General features: G+C 43.6%; 2 protein-coding genes across 3 annotated transcripts; one reads left to right on the plus strand and one right to left on the minus strand.

Moving 5' to 3' along the window:
* Positions 1 to 1255: 1255 nt before the first annotated feature.
* Positions 1256 to 12466, plus strand: limk2 (LIM domain kinase 2). 2 transcript variants are annotated; one of them, XM_068761008.1, is made up of 16 exons: positions 1323 to 1338; positions 1501 to 1597; positions 4385 to 4520; positions 6332 to 6441; positions 6777 to 6962; positions 7132 to 7237; positions 7846 to 8060; positions 8187 to 8373; positions 8475 to 8561; positions 8814 to 8945; positions 9303 to 9359; positions 9822 to 9887; positions 10129 to 10303; positions 10410 to 10465; positions 11039 to 11196; positions 11486 to 12466. In XM_068761008.1, exons 1-16 carry the CDS (start codon positions 1323 to 1325, stop codon positions 11694 to 11696), a joined length of 1995 nt encoding a protein of 664 aa, XP_068617109.1. In that variant the 3' UTR covers positions 11697 to 12466. The 2 variants fall into 2 exon arrangements, with proteins under 2 accessions (XP_068617110.1, XP_068617109.1); XM_068761009.1 differs by lacking the exon at positions 1501 to 1597 and having other exon boundaries at positions 1256 to 1338.
* Positions 12467 to 12727: 261 nt separating this feature from the next.
* pik3ip1 (phosphoinositide-3-kinase interacting protein 1) lies at positions 12728 to 17882 on the minus strand. Its single transcript, XM_068761101.1, has 6 exons — positions 17714 to 17882; positions 17486 to 17614; positions 16719 to 16835; positions 15456 to 15647; positions 15236 to 15314; positions 12728 to 14470 (listed from the first exon to the last, which is right to left on the minus strand). Exons 1-6 carry the CDS (start codon positions 17841 to 17843, stop codon positions 14263 to 14265), a joined length of 855 nt encoding a protein of 284 aa, XP_068617202.1. The 5' UTR covers positions 17844 to 17882; the 3' UTR covers positions 12728 to 14262.
* Positions 17883 to 19104: the final 1222 nt, after the last annotated feature.

Raw genomic sequence — 19104 nt, forward strand, 5'->3', positions numbered from 1 at the left:
GCTGGCGATGCATTTGGGGTGTACCCCGCCTCTGGCCTATGGCCGGGCCCGGCTGGGATAGGCTCCTCCAGCAACAACCTCTACCCGCAAGGCGGCAAAGCGGATTGTCTCATCTACAGGAAAATGGAAAACGGACTCAGTGAATCGCGCGTTTGCATTCAAAGAGCCTTTTTTATCGAAGGTTTTTGGCCATGAAATTGGTTTGAGCTAACTAAATTCTTTGTTGAAACTGCAAACAAAGTGTGTTCCTGACTTTTGATACACTTGGTTGATGGTTAAATACTACAGAAATGATTAAACGATATGATCAAGAATGGAGACCACAGTTGTGATTGGTCTGCATTTCTACACGGACCTTCAAGAAGAGGCTGGTGTGTGCATGTTCAGCAGTAAGGTCATTTCTAGACTTCTAGAGCTTCTTAACATTTTAGGGTGTTAAATACTATAGTACTATTCATGTAGTGCTCAGATTTGCTGTTGAGACCTGCATGAAATGAAACTTCTGCTTTGCAACTTGCAGTGCCCTGCAGCTGCCCTCCCATTAACCTCAAATATAACTAAGACATTTTATTGTTGGGGGTCAATCTGCTTAATCAGATTGTTTATTTGTTGAATACATATATAACTCCTAAACTTCTGAAGGCAATTGTTGCATTGTGATAAAGGGGGGCCGAATAAATATATATATATATATATTTTTTTAAATACAATCTTGTATCATTTTCTATCGACACAATTGTATGTCTCATTGTGTCGGTATTTAATATGAACTATTTTTAATTAAATTGTCCAATCTTGTCTTTATTGGTAGACAGCCGGGTGGAGATGCAGAGGTTTTCTCAGGGCTCGCCGCCCTGACACACCTGTTGCTCATCATCATCATCATCATCATCAGCAGCAGCAGCAGCAGCAGCAGCAGCAGCAGCAACAGGTGGGCGGAGAACCAAAGAAGGAAAGGCTGAAAGCAGCGTGTTCGGTGCGTGTGAGTGGCTTTGACAGTAGGTGGCGCCACCGTTTCTATTTTAACTTTAGGAGGCGGGGGTTCCCAGCGCTGCAAATTGAACCCTTCCGCTTTCCGTACAGGAATTTGTTGTCTCCATTACGTCACTTATTCTGGCAGCGACAAGAAAGCGGCCTCAGCGAATGCAAGGTTAGCTCGTTTTTCAGTGACGAACTGAGTGATTTTCTGTCCTGTCGTTTTCGACGTTCGTGCTCCCGTTTTCATCGCTGAGTGTAATTAAAGTTTTTTTTTTGCGGCTCGTATTCTTCAATATGAAGTATTTGTGAACGGTTTGGGAACTCGACGACACCCTGAAAGGTAGATGGAGGAACCAGAAGGTGAGGACTTTTTCAGGTTACGTTTCTATTACGGGGAGTGGTTCGGGTTGTCGTTCGTTCGCTGGTTTCATGTATTGTTGTCTTGTAAAAACCTCGTTCTCCTTCCCTCGGCTACGCCGTTAAGCTAGTTTTACCTTCAGATACAAGTTCGTGTTTTTGCAGGCACACACGGCTGTTACTGTGCGGGTTGCGGAGGGAAAATCCAAGATTCGTTTCACATTAAAGTTCTCCAGGACACCTGGCATAACGCTTGCTTTCAGTAAGTGTTCCAGTTTATTCTCATTATTATTATTTTTAATGCATGCAGTGCATTTGCTGACTAAAACCTCCGTGTCCACAGAAAGGTGGGGGTGGGGCTGTTTGTGTTGACATGGATGCAAATGTTTTTTCTCTTCCTCAGCATACCTACTGCTTCGTTCTTTTGTTTGTTGTTGTTGTTGTTGTTGTTGTTGTTTGGGGCCCCTGAAAGCTTCTGTCTTTTAACGCATGCATTGGTTTAGATCTGCTTCTGACAATTCACCCTCGTGTTTGAGCACAAAATGTGCCGTGTAGCGTTTCTGCTGCTGTCGGCGCTGGCAGACCGCTGGATGAGGATGCTCATGGTTTTTAAATGCAGATCAGTTGGTAAAATAATCCTGGATTGGAGTTCAGTGACTGGCTTTCACTGTTCATTGCCCCTTAATGAGATTTCACTAAAGGGCAATGAACCTTTGGCTGGAATGACACACTTGAGTGCCCCACCGATAACACTAATTTCTTCTCATTGGAAAATAACCGGCCTGAGATTTGAATTAATCACAGGATTACAGCGATATTGTTTTTAATGAGAAGAGTGAATGGTCAGCTCTTCCTCAGAAGCTACATTCTGCCAGAAGTGTCCAAAAATAGTCGGTTCTATTTCCACCGTCTGGCTTCTGTCAACTGAAACAGCTTCTTGAGGTTTTCAGCCAGTATCGTGATGTCCTTACGTAACCTGGAGTTTCACTCTTCTCCAGACTCTCCAACAACACATGCAGCTGCTTTCATCGTTTTCAGAGGCGACGGCGATGAATGATCATCTACCCCCCCCTTAGTGCTTGACTCGGCGCTTTTGGCTTCTCCCTTCATTAATGTTTGATAAACCTTTAGTGCTACTCCATAAAAATTCCAGATATAAGATATTTTAAAAGCCTCTGCAGTTCAGTTTAAGTAGATTGTCCCTCTTTGGTGTGACTGCTGGGTTGAGGAGCATTTACTGTTAATTAAACTTACAGTTACATGCATTTTTTATTAATAATTTAAATAGTATCTCCTTTTATTTATCAAGGCACACATGCAATAATGTTTATTTTACACACACACAGAGAAAGCGATGCTTTCAATCATGTTATTTAATACTCTTTATTTAATATGTCTGAGCTCCCCTCAGAAATTGAAAAGCAAAGGGTTTATGGCGTTGCTTATGTGATACTAATTGCAGTGCTTCTATTGTCTATTGTTCACATGCTGCCACTCTGCCTGCCATGTACCTTCACCTTGTCTAACATTCCTAAAGGCCGACGTCACTCTTGTTCCAGTAAACCGAGCGGTGCTGTTGAGGCCTATAGGAACGCATTCCAGTCTGCTGTGGCGTGCATTCCAAGACGGCTATTCAGAACCTGCAGAAAAGTGTCTGTTTGTTTATATATATATATATATTAAACTAGCAACTCCAGTATGCTGGATTTAACCTAAGTTGTAAGACGACCGTCCCTGGTGCAGCTGTGATGCGATGACTGTCTTCTTATTGCACGCTAGTTACAAATATAAAGCATACGTGACCCAGAGGAGCGATAACTGTCACTCTCCACTCCTTAAACGGTTTACTGCTAGCAACATTAGGAACATAACAGCTAGTCAGCCTAAAAAAAAAAATTCCAGTCACACCTGGAAACACTCCCTGTCCAGGTCTTCAAGGCCACAACTCGAGGTCTCACTTTTACGCTCGCCATGCTCCGACAAAACGATACCCTCCAGCAGGAATGTGGATTTAAGGAAATGGCTAATGCTTACCCTTGGTGTTTGTGCAGGCATGACCTTTACATCGTCATTGAAGAGAAACTAGAGGTGCCTACCCCAATTCACCATCACACGCAAGGAAGCTAATTACATCCGCGCATGTTAATCATTTTATCTGGTTATATTCCAGGATCTTCAAGGACAATGCAGGTAGTTTATGCCGGTTCTGTCTCTTTTAATTTGGGCTGAATTGGACGTAGTCCAACATGGTTCTCCAGCCACACCTGGACAGATACTGAATGTCATGCATAGCAGTTGGCATAAAACACTTCAATGTAATTGCTCTGTATTCTTCTGTGCGGACATAGTTTTGAAATGGGTACAATGGCCTCACCTGGCAGTCGCCATGCCGATCATACCAGAGATGTTTACTTGATGCAGCTTGATCAAAACTGGATTCTCAAGGTTGACGGTGAAGACAAAATTCATTAAATATCTGGTATTATGGCTGTTGCCATATTGTTTTGTTTTTTTTAAGCAGAAGTTACGATAGTGGGGGAGAACATGTAGTTGCATTTGTCTTAGAAATCAAGGACCGGTGTTGTGGTGGTTAGTCAGTATCACTCTGACCTTGTGGTCTAATTATTTTGCTTTCCCCTCTGATGAGAAGACCGATTTGCTTGCTCTCCCTATTTTGTAAAGCCGTCAGAATGGGTGCCACTTGATGTTGAAGACTGAAATATTGCTCCAGTGTTTCATCAAGCACCTCCCTCTAACATGGTCTTAGCTAATCTAGAAACCTTTGAGATATGTGGCGTCTTCCCCAGAGTCATTAAGCCGGGCTCCACTTTACCTGCAGTGCAAGGAGTGACGTTATATGAGATGCAGTAAAAAAACAAAAAAAAACACTTTCCAATGTATTAATCAAAACTGTCTTTCATGATAAACAGGTTTTTTTCTGCGGTACCGATGAATTAAAAGGACGTCTTTTTAAGTCCTTCTTGTTGAAGGCCATCACTCTCTACATTATGCAGCGCAAATGTGACGTGGACGGCTTTTGTCTCGTCAGATGTTCTGTGTGCGCTGATCACCTGACCAACTGGTACTATGAGAAGAATGGAAAGCTGTACTGTCGTAAACACTACTGGGAGAAGTTTGGTGAGCTCTGTCACGGCTGCTCTCTGCTCATGACTGGACCCGCCATGGTAAGTCGGCTCAAGAGATGACGTTGAACTACGGACTCAGATTTTGTAACAAAACTGTTGAGCTGAACTTGAGGAATCAAAGCACCCTCCCATTTTGGGAAGTACAGGATCTGGTGTTTCTTACCCATTCGTGGAGATTTAAGTTGGGATGCTGTCTCTGGCTGCTGTTCTATATGTGAAGGCCGGACTTTCAAACTATGCCTCAACATAATTGTGTAACAGCCACCTAGCGTTTCCTCCTACTGAAAAATACAAGAAAGCCTGCATCGTGTGTCGATGCTTTCGGTGCGCCAGTTTCAACCTAGCTGCCGGATTAATACTTAAGATGCCTGTGGTGGTGGGAGTGGTGGGAGTGGGAGTGGCCATCATTACATTTACAGATGAGTGACACTTTCATTTGGCTGCCACTGAACATACTGGTTTGCGTTCCTGACCTCACTTGTGAAATCCCTGTTGAGGCCCCATAATGTTCCCTCTCTGTTGGGACGTTCTGTACAGTTCACTTCCCTGAGTGCACAGCGAAGCACAGAACATGAGGTGGGCTTAGAACCCATCGTGGTGGTGGTGGTGATCTGTGGACTTCACACACTCTGAGCTGTTGCTAAAGCGATGATGTACGACTCGAGGCTCGACTAATGTATAATTAACGCACCTCCAACTACTAGATCCTCCTCTCAGAACGTAGAGAACAATACACTGTTGAACCATATCTTCATACCTTGTAATGTAATAATTATGCAGATTTAAAATAAAAGGAGGTATAATAATGAAACGACAACTGGCATCAGAGAGTTGAATCCAAATGTCAGCCAACTTTGATGCAGTGTGTACCGTTTTGAATTCAGGTGGCAGCAGTTCGTGCTGGTCACAACCGAGGTAACACAAACAATGGACTCTTCTATTGAGTATTGGCCTCCTGCGTCAGCCGCCAGTAAAGCCAGTTGTTTTTTGGCTGGTTTGGAGCGGCAGTCTCTCAGCCAGAAAGGGAATCATTCATCAGGCAAGCCAGCAGCAGAGGAGGCTTATGCAGAGCTGCATTCATTTGCAGAACTCTGTTTTCCCCCCCAGTGTTAATTATTTATCATGTAATCAATACTTTTTCTTTTTTTTCCCCCCCGTTTTCCAGTTTCCATGCTTAATTACGTCTTTCGCTTAAATCTTGTTTGGCCGTACGTGTCACAGTTCAGCCCCGCTGTTGGCATCGGGCGGGGTGTTTCTTCAGGTAGTCTGTGCTTCTGTTCTTGCCAGCAAGGCAGGGAGTTACTCTTGCAATGACATCATTATTTGACCGGTATCACGCTAATCTTTTATTTGCAGCTGGAAACCCTTTTCCCAGCATTGACTCGGAGCTCTGGTAAACGTGGGGTCATTTTAATAGTTCTGTCTCAAATCCGTCATGTACTTTCATGCTTCCACAAAAGTTCAGATGGCTCATGTACGGCCCTATTCCAAAAAAGACAATTCATAAAACAAATAAAAGGAGAATGTAATAAACTTCAACTGGAGTATCTGTAACTGTCGTAAAACACTCGGTGGCGATCGCCGTTGCCTGCAGGCTAGCCTTTCAGTGAAAACATTAGCGAGGTGATGGTCTGACTTGGAGAGGGAAGGTGACATCATGCAGGCTCCAGATGGTGTGAGAGCAAAGCAGATGTTCAGGTTGTGTCAAGAGTGGGAGGAGTCACGCTTGCAACACAACGCATTTCGGCTTCAACGGGCAACACACGGCACAAGCGCGGCCACATCACTCCCCTCTGCTGCTACGCAACCGAAACGCCCTCAGGATCGGCTCATTTTGTTTGTGCTTCCAGGTGGCCGGCGAACACAAGTATCATCCCGAGTGCTTCGTCTGTCTGAGCTGCAAGGTGGTGATTGAGGACAGGGATACCTATGCCTTAGTGGAACGCTCACAACTATACTGGTAAGACGCTTTGCACGGCGCTTTTTGAGCTACGTGCATGTATTGACACTGTCGTAGCGAAGCAGCAGGCGGCTGCTGGGTTAATGCCAGCCTCAACATGTGGAAAGATTGTTTAGTGTTGATGTAAGCTCGGTACTTGAAACACAAATTGTCCTTTTAGTAGCTGTGCTTTATTTGAGAACCACATTGTTGGACAATTCTAATCTCTTATAACATTGTTATACTCTTATTTATATTTAAAGATGAATTTGAAGAGAAGCCCTGTCCTCAGTGTCCCGTGTTTTCTTCTTTGCATTGCCCTTCCAATTATTTTCCCCCTTTTCTGTTGCGTACAGCGGAAAGTGCTACAAGCAGGTCGTCCTGACGCCCATGTTGGAAAAGCGTTCACACGACTCGGTCGTAGACTCCTTGCCCCACACGGTGACCCTCATCTCAATGCCCTCTGCAGCCAACGGCAAGAGGGGCCTCTCGGTGTCGGTGTCCAGGGACACCAACGGCTCTGCCAGCGTTCAAGTCAAAGAGTAAGAGCGCACGTACCTGTTTCACATGATCTGCTAGGAGGGCATGAGTAATTTGTCATGTGAGACTGACTATAGGTCTGCTCAGTAGCAGCGACTACGTGTGTCACTTTCAGCACAAGGTGGTTGATTCTCGCTCGCATAAACACGTTTATCGACCATGTTGTTCCAGAGTCAGAGGGATGCTTATTAGTCCAGAGGTGCGGAATGCCATCCATGTCGGGGACAGAATCCTGGAGATCAATGGCCTTCCTGTCGGGATGTTGCTGGAGGAGGAGGTGGGTGACCACCCCGCCCCCATCTGTGATGCTAATGGGGTGATATGTGATCTGGCACACCAAGCTAATTAGTTTCACTTAGGGTGCAATTTGCAAAGCTATTAACGCTCATTAGTTAACAGATGTGATATGTGGCATTCCTGACATTCCTCCATGACGTATACATTCTTCAGTAGGGTGAGGACGGTACATGGAACGAATTAACAAAGAACTCATTAGCACAACCTCACCCTCATTCCTTCGTACCAGCTCAATAATAGGTGTAAACTAAAAGCACGACAGCTTTTTATTAGGAGTACCATGATTTCAACGACTCACTGTATGTCTCAACGTCATTTTATTCAGTACACCAGGATTTGGTCACATTAGGCTTTTCATGCTGAAATAAAGTACCATTCTGTCATTCTTTTATATTGCATAACATGTCGTATTATAAATATGAAATAATTACAATATTGTTGTAATAGATTAAAAATTTTATTTAAAAAACATCTGAGGAATCCTCGGAAAAAGTGACGGTTTCCCAGGATCTATTATCCCAGTTCTAATAATCTAAAACTCCTTTAACCTTAGCTTGTTGGTTTGTCTGTTTTTGTTGTTTTTTTAAGATGGATGATCTAATTCATTGCACAAGTCACACCCTGCAGCTGCTTATCGAATACGATCCTGTCAGGCAGCGTTTAGAGCGGCTCAGACTGGGATCACCGAGAACCACTCTGGGAGGCCCAGCCACCTCCCGAATGCGTATGTCCTCGCCACCTGATGGGGTCCTGGAGAGAACAGACGTGGTTGATGAAGGCACACTGAAAAGGAGGTCTCTGAGGTACGTTAGAACAGCCTAAAGCAACACTCTCTGCATATGTGTTGTTTGCTGGGAAACAGAGAGCTGTATATCCGGTGCATTTTGATTAAAACATGTTTTTTATCTATGACCATTGGTTTGTTACAGGCGCAGTAATAGCATATGTAAATCTCCTGGGCCAAATTCTCCTAGAGAGACCCCTTTTATCACACGAGACATTGGGCGTTCTGAATCTTTGAGATCCTCCAGTAGCTGCTCTCATCGCATCTTCCGGCCATGTGACCTCATTCATGGAGAAATCTTGGGGAAGGGCTTCTTCGGACAGGCGATCAAGGTCAGTGTCAAGCCGCCACCTTGTGCTTGTTGCCATTCAGGACTTTACTGGTTTCACCTGCAGTTTAAATGAAACGTGTTGCTGGGTTTCCCCTCTGAAAGGTCACTCATAAAGCAACTGGAGAGGTGATGGTGATGAAAGAGCTTCTCCGGTGTGATGAGGAGACCCAAAAGACCTTCCTGAAGGAGGTAATCGTCTCAGAAAAGAAAACCAGTTCCCTGGTCTGGATGGTGTCCTTTATTATACAACTAATTCAATGCTCACATATTTACCTTTTGGAGCCATGTTATTTGGCTATTACTTGGTGGGAAATCCTGAATGTTGCTTTTGTTATGTGGGACGATTAAGAAGATGAAATTTCACCTACTTGGAAACTGGTTAGAAAATAATCGGATTTCAATTCTAATGGTGATTGTCTTGAACTCATTCCTCTTTTTCAGGTCAAAGTAATGCGATGCTTGGATCACCCCCACGTATTAAAGTTCATTGGTGTGCTTTACAAGGACAAGAGGCTGAATTTGATAACAGAATTCATCGAGGGAGGCACACTTAAGGATTTCATCAGAGACACTGTGAGTTAACCTGGTTGACTGAAGAGCACAAAAACCAAAGTAACGACAGAAAGAACTGTTTGCAGTGTGGGAGGAGACTGACCTGCAGTAAACTCTGTGCTGATAAGTGGGCACAGTAGGCCGGTTGGCATGTCAAGTGGCAAAGACGCTGAGTGGGGGGAAAGCTTCAAGTCTTTCCCATCCTCCCATAGAAAAGCTTTTTTTGAGGATCTGGTGGGGCTTGGCAAGGAGCAAAAACACTTTCCTGTTTCTACTTTCTAATTACGCTGATTATGCATTTTAGCTCTGGTAGAGCGTCTTTTCATTGTTTTGTTTTTTTCTTTGCTTGATTTCTGTTTATTCACTCTGGATTAACAGGACCCGTTTCCATGGAAACAAAGAGTGAGCTTTGCAAAGAGCATTGCTTCTGGCATGGTAAGTTGGCCTCTTCAGAAGACATCACCATTGATGATAGCTGCCTTATACGTGTCTGAGTGGCCATTTGCAGGGCACAACATTTTGCCTGCCCGTTTACACGATGGCAGCAACGTTGTCCAGGAGTAAAACCACAAACGTTTGAATATGTCACTCTACCCTTATGTAAATGAGCAAACCAAAAATTCATTCAAAATGATGTGGACACTGTCTCACTTCACATATTTATTCTAGTTCCTCATTTTTCAGTGAAAACTTTTGTTATGTAAGTAGAACCTAGTTGTCCCGCCATGAACTAAACGGCACTTCAAGTTGGAAGGAGAATTGATAAGATCCGAATAGCAATAGCTCATAGAGAATGATTCAGATGGCTTCATGTCCAGATTATGTGCTCTGAAAGGTTTTACTATATCAAATCTTGCATGTATAAATGTTATCAACCTCGACTTTCCTGTCTTTCAGGCTTACTTGCACTCAATGAGCATCATACACAGAGACCTCAATTCTCACAACTGCCTGGTTAAGCTGGTACGTAACATGGTTCTCTTTTTCAAGGCAATATTGTCTATTTCTTAACAAGAACTGGAGACGATGTCACATTTGTATTTTATTGCTTTATTATTATTGCAATAGCAGATTCTAGTAGTGTCCCCAAGAGCATTCACTAAATTTCTCATTCCTTAGCATTGCAGAGCCTTCAGACTCCCCTCTTCCGCAAGTGGACTTAGTTTATGAAAGGTATTCATTGATAATGTTTTTCTCTCAACAGGACAACACTGTGGTCGTTGCAGACTTTGGACTGTCCCGTCTCATACTAGAAGACAAAGTTAAACCTCCGCCTGAAAAACCCTCCACCAAGAAAAGAATGTTGAGACGTGTCGATCGAAAGAAGCGGTACACTGTCGTCGGAAACCCTTACTGGATGGCTCCAGAGATGCTAAATGGTGAACTGCTAAACCAGAAATGGATTTATTCTAGGGCAGATAATTTACTCATGGGGGTCAGTGGGTGCATTTATTTTTTATTCGTTTTAACCTGTTTCTGTCTCAGGTAAACGCTACGATGAGAAGGTGGACATTTTCTCCTTTGGAATTGTACTGTGTGAGGTAAGAACGTGAGCATAAATTCTGAGGTTCTTGATCTTCAGCACACGCCAGAGCCAGCATCTTCGATCCAGAAGCAATGCCATGTTTTTTGGTCGGAAATCATAGGGCTGCTCCCTTTGAGATGGTGCTGAGGGGCGTTCGCGTGTTGGGAAGCTGAAGCTCTGACAGAAAGTTTTTTCACGGCCCCACCGGTAATGTGGGCATTGAGAGAAAACAGCCATGACCTACGGCTCGCTATACTAGTCAGTCTACATTCCAACCTTCACCTATGGGCTTGAGCTGTAGGTCCTAACAGGCTGGGAAATGTGTTGAGTTTCATTTCGGCTTACGATCCTCAGCCACTTGGAGTTTGACACGTCGCACATGGAGAAGACATTTTGTATCTGATTCATCCTTGTAATTTGAATAATATGCAAGTAAGCACACTTCATGTATTGATTTATTCCTTATTGGTAAATTCTTACGCAACACTGTGTGATGTGCTATTTTACCGAGTGCTGTGTGTAAACGGAATATTTTTAGTTTGTGACGTTTGCATTTCTACATGACCCCGTCTTCTGTCTAATGGTACAGATCATTGGAAAAGTCTATGCAGACCCCGAGTGCCTCCCCAGAAATTTGGATTTTGGACTAAATGTTGTGAAGTTTATGGAGAAGTTCCTGCCTGAAGACTGTCCACCACCTTTCTTTCCACTGACTGTTGCCTGCTGTGACCTCACACCAGATAACCGGTGAGAACCTACTGTTGGCGTAATCTATATAGTTGTCACAATGTTTATTAGTCCTGTCACACTAGCCTGAAGAGGCAGAGGTATTCAGCAGCCATGTTGGAAAAATGTTAAGAAATCTGGGATTAATGTTGCCTGTCCCTTTGAGAGCAGCCAGTTATTTCATCTAGAATAAGGTGTCGAAGAAAAACTTATCTCGGATGCCATCTTGACCAGATTACTTCAGCTTTTCTCTCTGATCAAAATGGTTTTAATCTCAACTCTTTATCTGTGTTCTCCCCTCCTCTTCTAGTCCATCCTTCCAGAAGCTGGAAGACTGGTTCGAAGCTCTTTCCCTCAACCAAGAGCTGGGGATCCCCATACCAGCCGAACTGGATGAACTGCATCTCAGTCTGAGTCAGCTCAACTGGCCTAAGGACGTGTCGGCGCAGGAAACGGATCGGCCTTCAGACCCAATAGCCGAGTCGCCCGAATCATGCAGCCTACCAGACGATGGCACCTAGTGCCCCGGGCATCTTGAACTGATGCACTCTGCACACGGTGGATGACATAAGGAGAAACGTTGCATTGAACCCGATCCATATCTGAACTGGATAGCCTGAGGTCGCTGGACCAATCTTCCTAACTGGGACTTTAACTCTTGATTAGCTCAGTTATGAACTGCAGTGTGAGCAGAAAAACACATTTCAATGAGACATGTCAACTCATAATCTCTTAATCTACTCTGCCCCCAATCAACAAACGGGGTTACACTAATGTTTACTTGTGTGTTAAGACAATATGCAGCTTTTTCTGACATGCCGGGCATCTCCAGTTCATGTTTCCAGTTCTGATGTTTACCGTACTTGTGGTGTGTGTGGAATGCACAGGTATAGGTACAACGTATATGATTCTGTACATTATAATTTTAATGCGTCTTTTAGAAGGCGAATGAACACTAATTAGATCTCTTGTGTTTGTGCAACACAAATCTCATCAGGACGCAACTCCTTATGCCCAATTAAGAAACGGGGCAGAGGTTTCTTAATTGTGATTGTCAGACATCATCGTGAAACATTTGATCACTAGAAATCAGAACTGGACTTCTTTCATGAGAAATGTATATGTAAATAGCGTGTCACTAATTGGATGACAGTTTCTAATAGCAACTAGATTTTTAGACATTTTGCAACAAGGGATGTTTTTACCTTTCTATCATCATGCCATGGTACTGATTAACTAATTGTAACCACTATTATTTATATCACTGTCATGTTTTATAAATGAACTCTTAAACTTAGCCTTTTTTGTCTTTCTTCTCTTTGCATGTCAGTAAATCTATATCTAGGACTCGGCTCTTCTGCTATAATTCAGGATCTGTTTTCCTTAAAGCACACGAGCAACTTCTCTATTTCTCAGGCGGTGTTTTATATTTGCAACTTTTGCAACAGAATAAAATAGCAATGTGATTATTAGCTTAACAGTTAGCTGCATGGTGTACAGATGTAAACCCCCCCCCCAAAAAAGAAATCCTCGTATTATAATTTTACAATTTGTTTGCTGGCTTTTAATAACAAAATCAGTCAAGAACATTTTAATTGGCTCAGTGTTACGTAATTACTTTCATTTCCTGAATTCAACATAAAATGAAAAAATAAAACATCTCCTTTTAGGTTTTGCTAGAGTAAGATAAATTTGCACAAGAGCGCGTGTGTGCTGCTGGATTCAGATAATCTGAAGTACGTACTGTACTGTGATTACCTAAGAATTACCCACAGAGGGAGCTGGAGCCAAGCATTGCTGCTGTGAACAATACACTAATGGGGAAAGCGTTGCTTTATTTCAGTCTCAGCAGTGAAACGCTGTATTCGTACAAATTCCAAGCACTGCAAGTAATAAATGCTGAACCTTAATTTGAATGTGATTACAAGTCGCACACAGACATTTACAAAATGGAGCAGTAGTAACCGGAGATAATCGGAACGCGTCATCCGGAGTGGCAAGAAGGAAACGCGCAATACATTGAGGAGTAACGGTGCATACGCTTTAAGATCATTTCTACTTTCAACAGGTCTTTTCTGAATAACACTTTAATCAGTAGTTCTACTGTTGATGCAAAAGAATTTAACCCTGAATACTAAAGTCCAGCCAGTAACCACGGACATGCATTCACGTCTTTGAATGATTCTCTGTATAAACACACCTTTTGGACTGTACTTCTGCTCCTTTCATGTCTATAAGTGCATAACCCAACCGTCTGAATGGAGGCTGTCCTTTTCCTCTCCTGATGCCGTATCTGCTCTTTGTTGGGACAAATCCATTCTGACCTGAGGACTAACTCCTCCCTCTCATGCTTCCTGAGAGTGCGATGTGTGTTTCCTGTCACTTCTTAACTTGTGGATGAAAAATAAAAAGTCCCCTTTCGTGCCTGCCAATGACCGCTGTCATGCTTTGAAGCAACATCAGCAAAAAAATAAACAATCAAATGCGAAAGCATCACGCTGAGGCATTTTCGCTCGTCGTCGGTGGAACGGTTTCATCGCATGTTCCCTCGTCCCGTTAGGGAGCAGATGCTTTTTCTTTTTTGGACAGTCACATTAGTGTCTTCTTGACAAAGCGGTCTGCAATAATTCTTCTCCACTTCCTCCTCTCGGCACAGCCAGTGGGTCAACACACAAAAAAAACATTATGTAACCACACACGAGCCCTGTGGACAGCCCCTCCCCCCACACGGGGACACACTAAAAAAAGGGATTCAAACACGTCCCCATACCAGGTACCATCTCGTTGCATGAACTGATTGCATCCCGCATTAGAAAGCAAGCCCAACGGCCGTTTGACTGGACATCCACAGTCTTATTTTAGATGGCAGCCCGTAACCTTATTCCGTTGGCTATCAAATCGGTTGTGCTTCTCTCTAGCCCCTCAAGATGTATAAAAAACAAAACACGAAATAGAAGGACACTGAGTTCAGTTCAAGTCTATAAAGAGAGCGCTGCTCCTCCCACTCCTTTTAAAACAGAGGTTACTCAGGGAGGCAGAGAGGAGAACTAAACGTGCCGGTCTCAGTTTCAGGGCCACGAGGCCTCCTCATGCTCCAGGGGTCCCAGCCTGCTGCTCCATGAGAGGCTCCCCGCCCTCCTGGACCGGAGTGGTCTCCCGCTCTGCCGTGATCTCAATAGTGCTCTCGTCCACCAGCTCGCAGGTCGGGTTGGAAAACGCTGACAGCGGCAGGGTGATCCTCTGCATCTCGCGCTCGTACACCCGCTGCTCGTGCTGCTTCTTTAAATCCCGGCCCCTGAACACAAACACGACAGATTCATTGGCATTGATTCACCTCCAACGTGAGCTGGATTAGTCAATTGGTCTGATTTCAGTGGGGCCGCTCATGAAGCAGCTGATCATCGGCTGCAGTGCCTCTTAAGAGAAGTTCATTTGTAAAACATCAAGTGCATCTTTTGCTGAGTCGTTAGACGCCAGCTCGGCTAAATATTAATGTAAGGAGCTTTAGATTATTCATCCCAAGACAGGTAACAGGGCCTGTTTGGACAGTTGCAGGGTCTGCATTTTGCAGAAACTGATCCTCTCTCAGGTCCTGGACAACTCTAAAGAGATTAGAGTGCATTTATTTTATACTATAGGATGCGTGTGGTACTCGGAGGAGTTTCATTCAGTGAAGAATATGGACATGTCTCCCACCCAGCCATCCCTAGAACTGAAGATGGTGCCACTGTCTGCTGAGGGGAGGGTTAACGCCGACACGATATGCTGCGACCTCTTTATTAATAATCACCCCCTGAAAATAGAAAACGGTCACTGCTAATCAGATTTGGGAGGCAAACTCAAACACCGCATGCTTCAGTGGAAACAGGAAGACAAGAAAGATCTAACGCGACATGTTTTGGGGATTACGCCACAAAGACACTCGATGTCCGTGTCCTAATAACGGCATCCTGGAAATAATAACTTTCCAGAAAAACAAGTTAGCACTCTACTTTTGATCCGCTATCATAAAACTCCGGTCACACTGGGATCAATCACTTGTAATCTTTTTCATACTGACCTCTTATAGAAGTACCCGAAAGTGATGCCTACTCCGAGGACGATTATAACTGCCATCATGAGAATGCCGACGACGTAGCCTAGCAACCCAAAAAAAAAATAGCACATTAAATGCAACAATATTTGGATTACTCACAACTGTTTGATTAAAAACGGCAGCTTTAGTGTCGCACTGCACTCACACACGTGTGCTTTCAGAGCAATAACAAGATGGAACGTACCGAGAGTGCCAAGGTCCTTCTTCTGTTTGGGCTGAGTGCGAACTCGCTGACTGATTCCCATCACCGGCCGCTCGGCGGCGGCGGCGTCACTCTGGGAAGGGCCCGACCGCGACGGCTGAAGGTTCACTGAGGACAGAGTCGTCCCTCGTGGATCGAGGGATTCAGCCTCTGCTGCCTCAGTGGACGTTTGTTCTTCTAAAAGACACAATTCACCCATGCCAATGTTTAAGAACAAAAGATTATGCTCTAACCACGATAAAATATGTAATACATAAAATCTCTCCTTGACGGTGTTTTAAAACTATTGTAGCTTGTGTTAAAATTAGAGCGTAGGAGGGATATATGGGAAATGTGATGTTTGGATTTTGCATCAGTGTGATGGATTACATTTGTTTGCCTAAATGAGTTGAATATCAGGTCATTTGATGCTGACAATATGATCATAGGATATGCCAGTGCTGCAATATCAAATTCATTTCTCATGTGGGTTCTGATTGATTTTTTATTTTCTGAATGGAAACAACTTGTTGCATTCACGCAATGACTAAACCCTTCAACCCGACCAGACGTGCTTCACGGCGGGTTCAAATAACATAAGCTGTCCAGCAGCGAGGGGGTCGGGCTCGAAAGCGCTTCTCTTCGAGCACCAGACCAAAAAAACAAGCCCCCGCCTTGCTTGACTCTCCTTTGGCAGATGGGGAGGCTCAACATCTGCTCTTTAAATCTGTCCTCCATCCAACGGGAAACTTGTTTATGGACTTCGCCAGGAGTTAAAGGGGCGGTGAGGGCCTGAAACTTGGAGCAGCCAATTAGATGTTGTCTCCGAGGTAAAAGTGTTTCTCTCTCTGCCAATGAGCTTGGGGCTGGGGCGTGGCCAGCGGCTTTCTGGGAACTGAACTTCCTCAAATGTGACTCGCGCTGCTTTGTCTTTGTTTTTGAGACACGAAGGAAACAAAGGGCAGAGTAGAGGCAACTTTTAGACTTTAAACTTTACCAAATGAAACTACTTGAGACTGAAAGATTTACCACATATTAAGGTTGATTTTGTGGTTTAAAACAAAAAACTTTTTTTTTTTGCTACAACTATTACATTTCATCTCCTCTCACCGAGCTACACACACATCTCACTTTTTAATCAGCATGAAAGTGTGCACAGTTTGGAAAAACTGCACAATACATGGAAACGGCTGCCAGGTGTGTGCTGTTATTATTCATTTGAAACACACATGTTGTTTTGCAGCTGGGTTTCAACGTGTAATCTACCTTTGCATGGGGCAGTTATGCAGAATTGTCTTTGGACTGTCCCATCCGGGCCAGCAACGTAGCACCAAGGCCCCTCAGAGGAGTCCGGGTTCCGGCAGTAATTGTGATCTCCGACGCCTTACAGGAGGAATATATATATATAAAAAAAAACAAGCACATGAATGTTATACCGATTCCTCCCAGCAATGCACTCCCTTGTCTGCCTCGCCCTGTGGATTCATTAATGATTAACTGTAACTCATCGCCAGCACAATGAACAGGCCACCATGAGCAGAAAGAAAAGCAAGGGCGGCTTCAGTATAAAGAGGCATTTACACCACCATAAAAAAAAACAAAAAGGAAAATGCACCGTAGCTGAAGTGTGGGTTATAAACACAATCGCTGGGGATGTAAAATGTAAATAAAGATGCAAGAGGAAACTGTTGTATCCATCAACATCAGTGACATTGCAAAAAAATTGAAGACATTTATAGAAGAATTTAACTTTTCCCAAACCCCTTGTTTGTAATTTTATTTTGAATTTACCTGTATATACTTCTTGCGTTTATTTTTGTATTTAATTATTTTCCTTCTCACTCTTTCCTTCCTTTTGAACATATTGGTGATTCTATATTACTCACTGTTAGATTTCCTTCTATTTTGACCTCGGAAAATGTGAATGTTTTGTATACTGTGTGAGATCTATTCAGTGAGTTTTGTTAATAAAGTATTTAAAAAAAAAACCATCAGTGACATTTGTTTAAAAACTTCACAGCACGTTGTGTTACCTGTCTGTGAATCAGGGGTCACGCTGACGTCATAGTCTCTAGTGGCGTTGGTCCAATGAAGACAGGTCAAGCCTGCTGAGGAGCTCTGCTGTGGGCCCCTGTACCCCACGCCGTTGGCTCTCAAACAGTCTGACCAATCACACGACAGGAGGACGATGAGTTCCACCCGAGTTAATCCCGTAAACAGTTTATAACTATTAATCTAAATTACTTTCAATCACACGTTACCTGTGTTCGGGTCTGTATTTGCTGCAGCCACGCTCAGGAAAACAACAGCGTGCAAAGAGAAAAGCATTCTGCAGAGCTGATGGCCTGAATCCACGGGAAGCATCGCGGGTCTGGGGATCTGCACATGCATCGGATAGATGGCTCCTGCAGGCTGGGGTCCCAGCCCTTGTTTTTGTCAGAGGAGCTCAGCTTTCTTCGTAAACAACCTTCAGTGGGAGGAGGAGGAGGAGGAGGAGGAGGGGGAGGAGGAGGAGGAGGAAGAGGAGGAGGAGGAAGAGGAGGAGCACTTTGCAGTACAAACCTCAAGGTCCTAAAGCCTCACAAACTACGCAGCCATCCATACACTACGTCTAAACTCTAAACTGTGCATCTTTACCTTATTTATACAAACTCGATTTTTTTTTTTTTTGAAACCCGACTAATGTGGTGACGTAATCCGCCTTAATCGGATTCTGATTAGCTTGATACGACGATGAGTGAAACGTCATCATCGCATCAATAAAATAAATATATTAAAAAGCTGAGATAAATTTGATTTTTTTATTATTAAAAAGCGTACATTATATTCAAATGAATAAACAGATTAAAAAAAAAAAAAAGCAGGAGAAAAAAACAATCCGATTTTACAGCGGACCCACATAAAGGGACAAATCCATGAATTTATGTTACGTTCTTTTGTTAAAAAAATAAAAAATAAAAATAAAAAACACACAGTTCATACATGGAGGAGTTATTTAGCACGTTTAGTAAGGGGGCCGGAGTCCATTCTGCTGCCAGTCGGAGGAGGACAGAGACATGACCTGCTGATGGAGCAGAGGACAACCCAATGGATGAATCAGTCAATGTTTGACGAGACACGATTGTTTACAGACATTTCATCAAGTAAAACACACAACATCTGCCCAACTCTCAGGCAGAGAGGACCCAAACCTCCCCCAGGATGTAGTCGGAGGTGGTTGTTGATGAGGATTAAATGCTTTTGGATTGATCCAATTTCCACCACAAAAAGTCCACAAATACCTAAATGTATTTGAGAAGTGAGTTATCATCAGAAAGGTCAGGGCAACAGTCACGGAACACAAGTTTAATCTACCAAGTCTAACTTCCTGATTAAAAACTCGCTTTATAGGATTTGGTTTCAGGAGAGCCACTCAGTGACGGTTTACTCAGTGAAGCAGAAGAGCTAAGAGCACAAATCAACGCAATGGAAACACACTCTTTGTGTCGCAACTATAGGACGTCTGTGTGAGGAGGACACAGACACACAGTGAGTCAAAGTGGTCCTGGCTTGGACTTGTCCCCTGTGTCACCAGAGGACATAAATTCATTAGCAGAAAGTTGAGAGACTTCTCTCTCTGGGACAAAAAGCTTTTATTGAGGCAGATTGTAAA

Source organism: Brachionichthys hirsutus, chromosome 4, assembly GCF_040956055.1.
Source record: "Brachionichthys hirsutus isolate HB-005 chromosome 4, CSIRO-AGI_Bhir_v1, whole genome shotgun sequence".
Taxonomy (NCBI): Eukaryota; Metazoa; Chordata; class Actinopteri; order Lophiiformes; family Brachionichthyidae; genus Brachionichthys; species Brachionichthys hirsutus.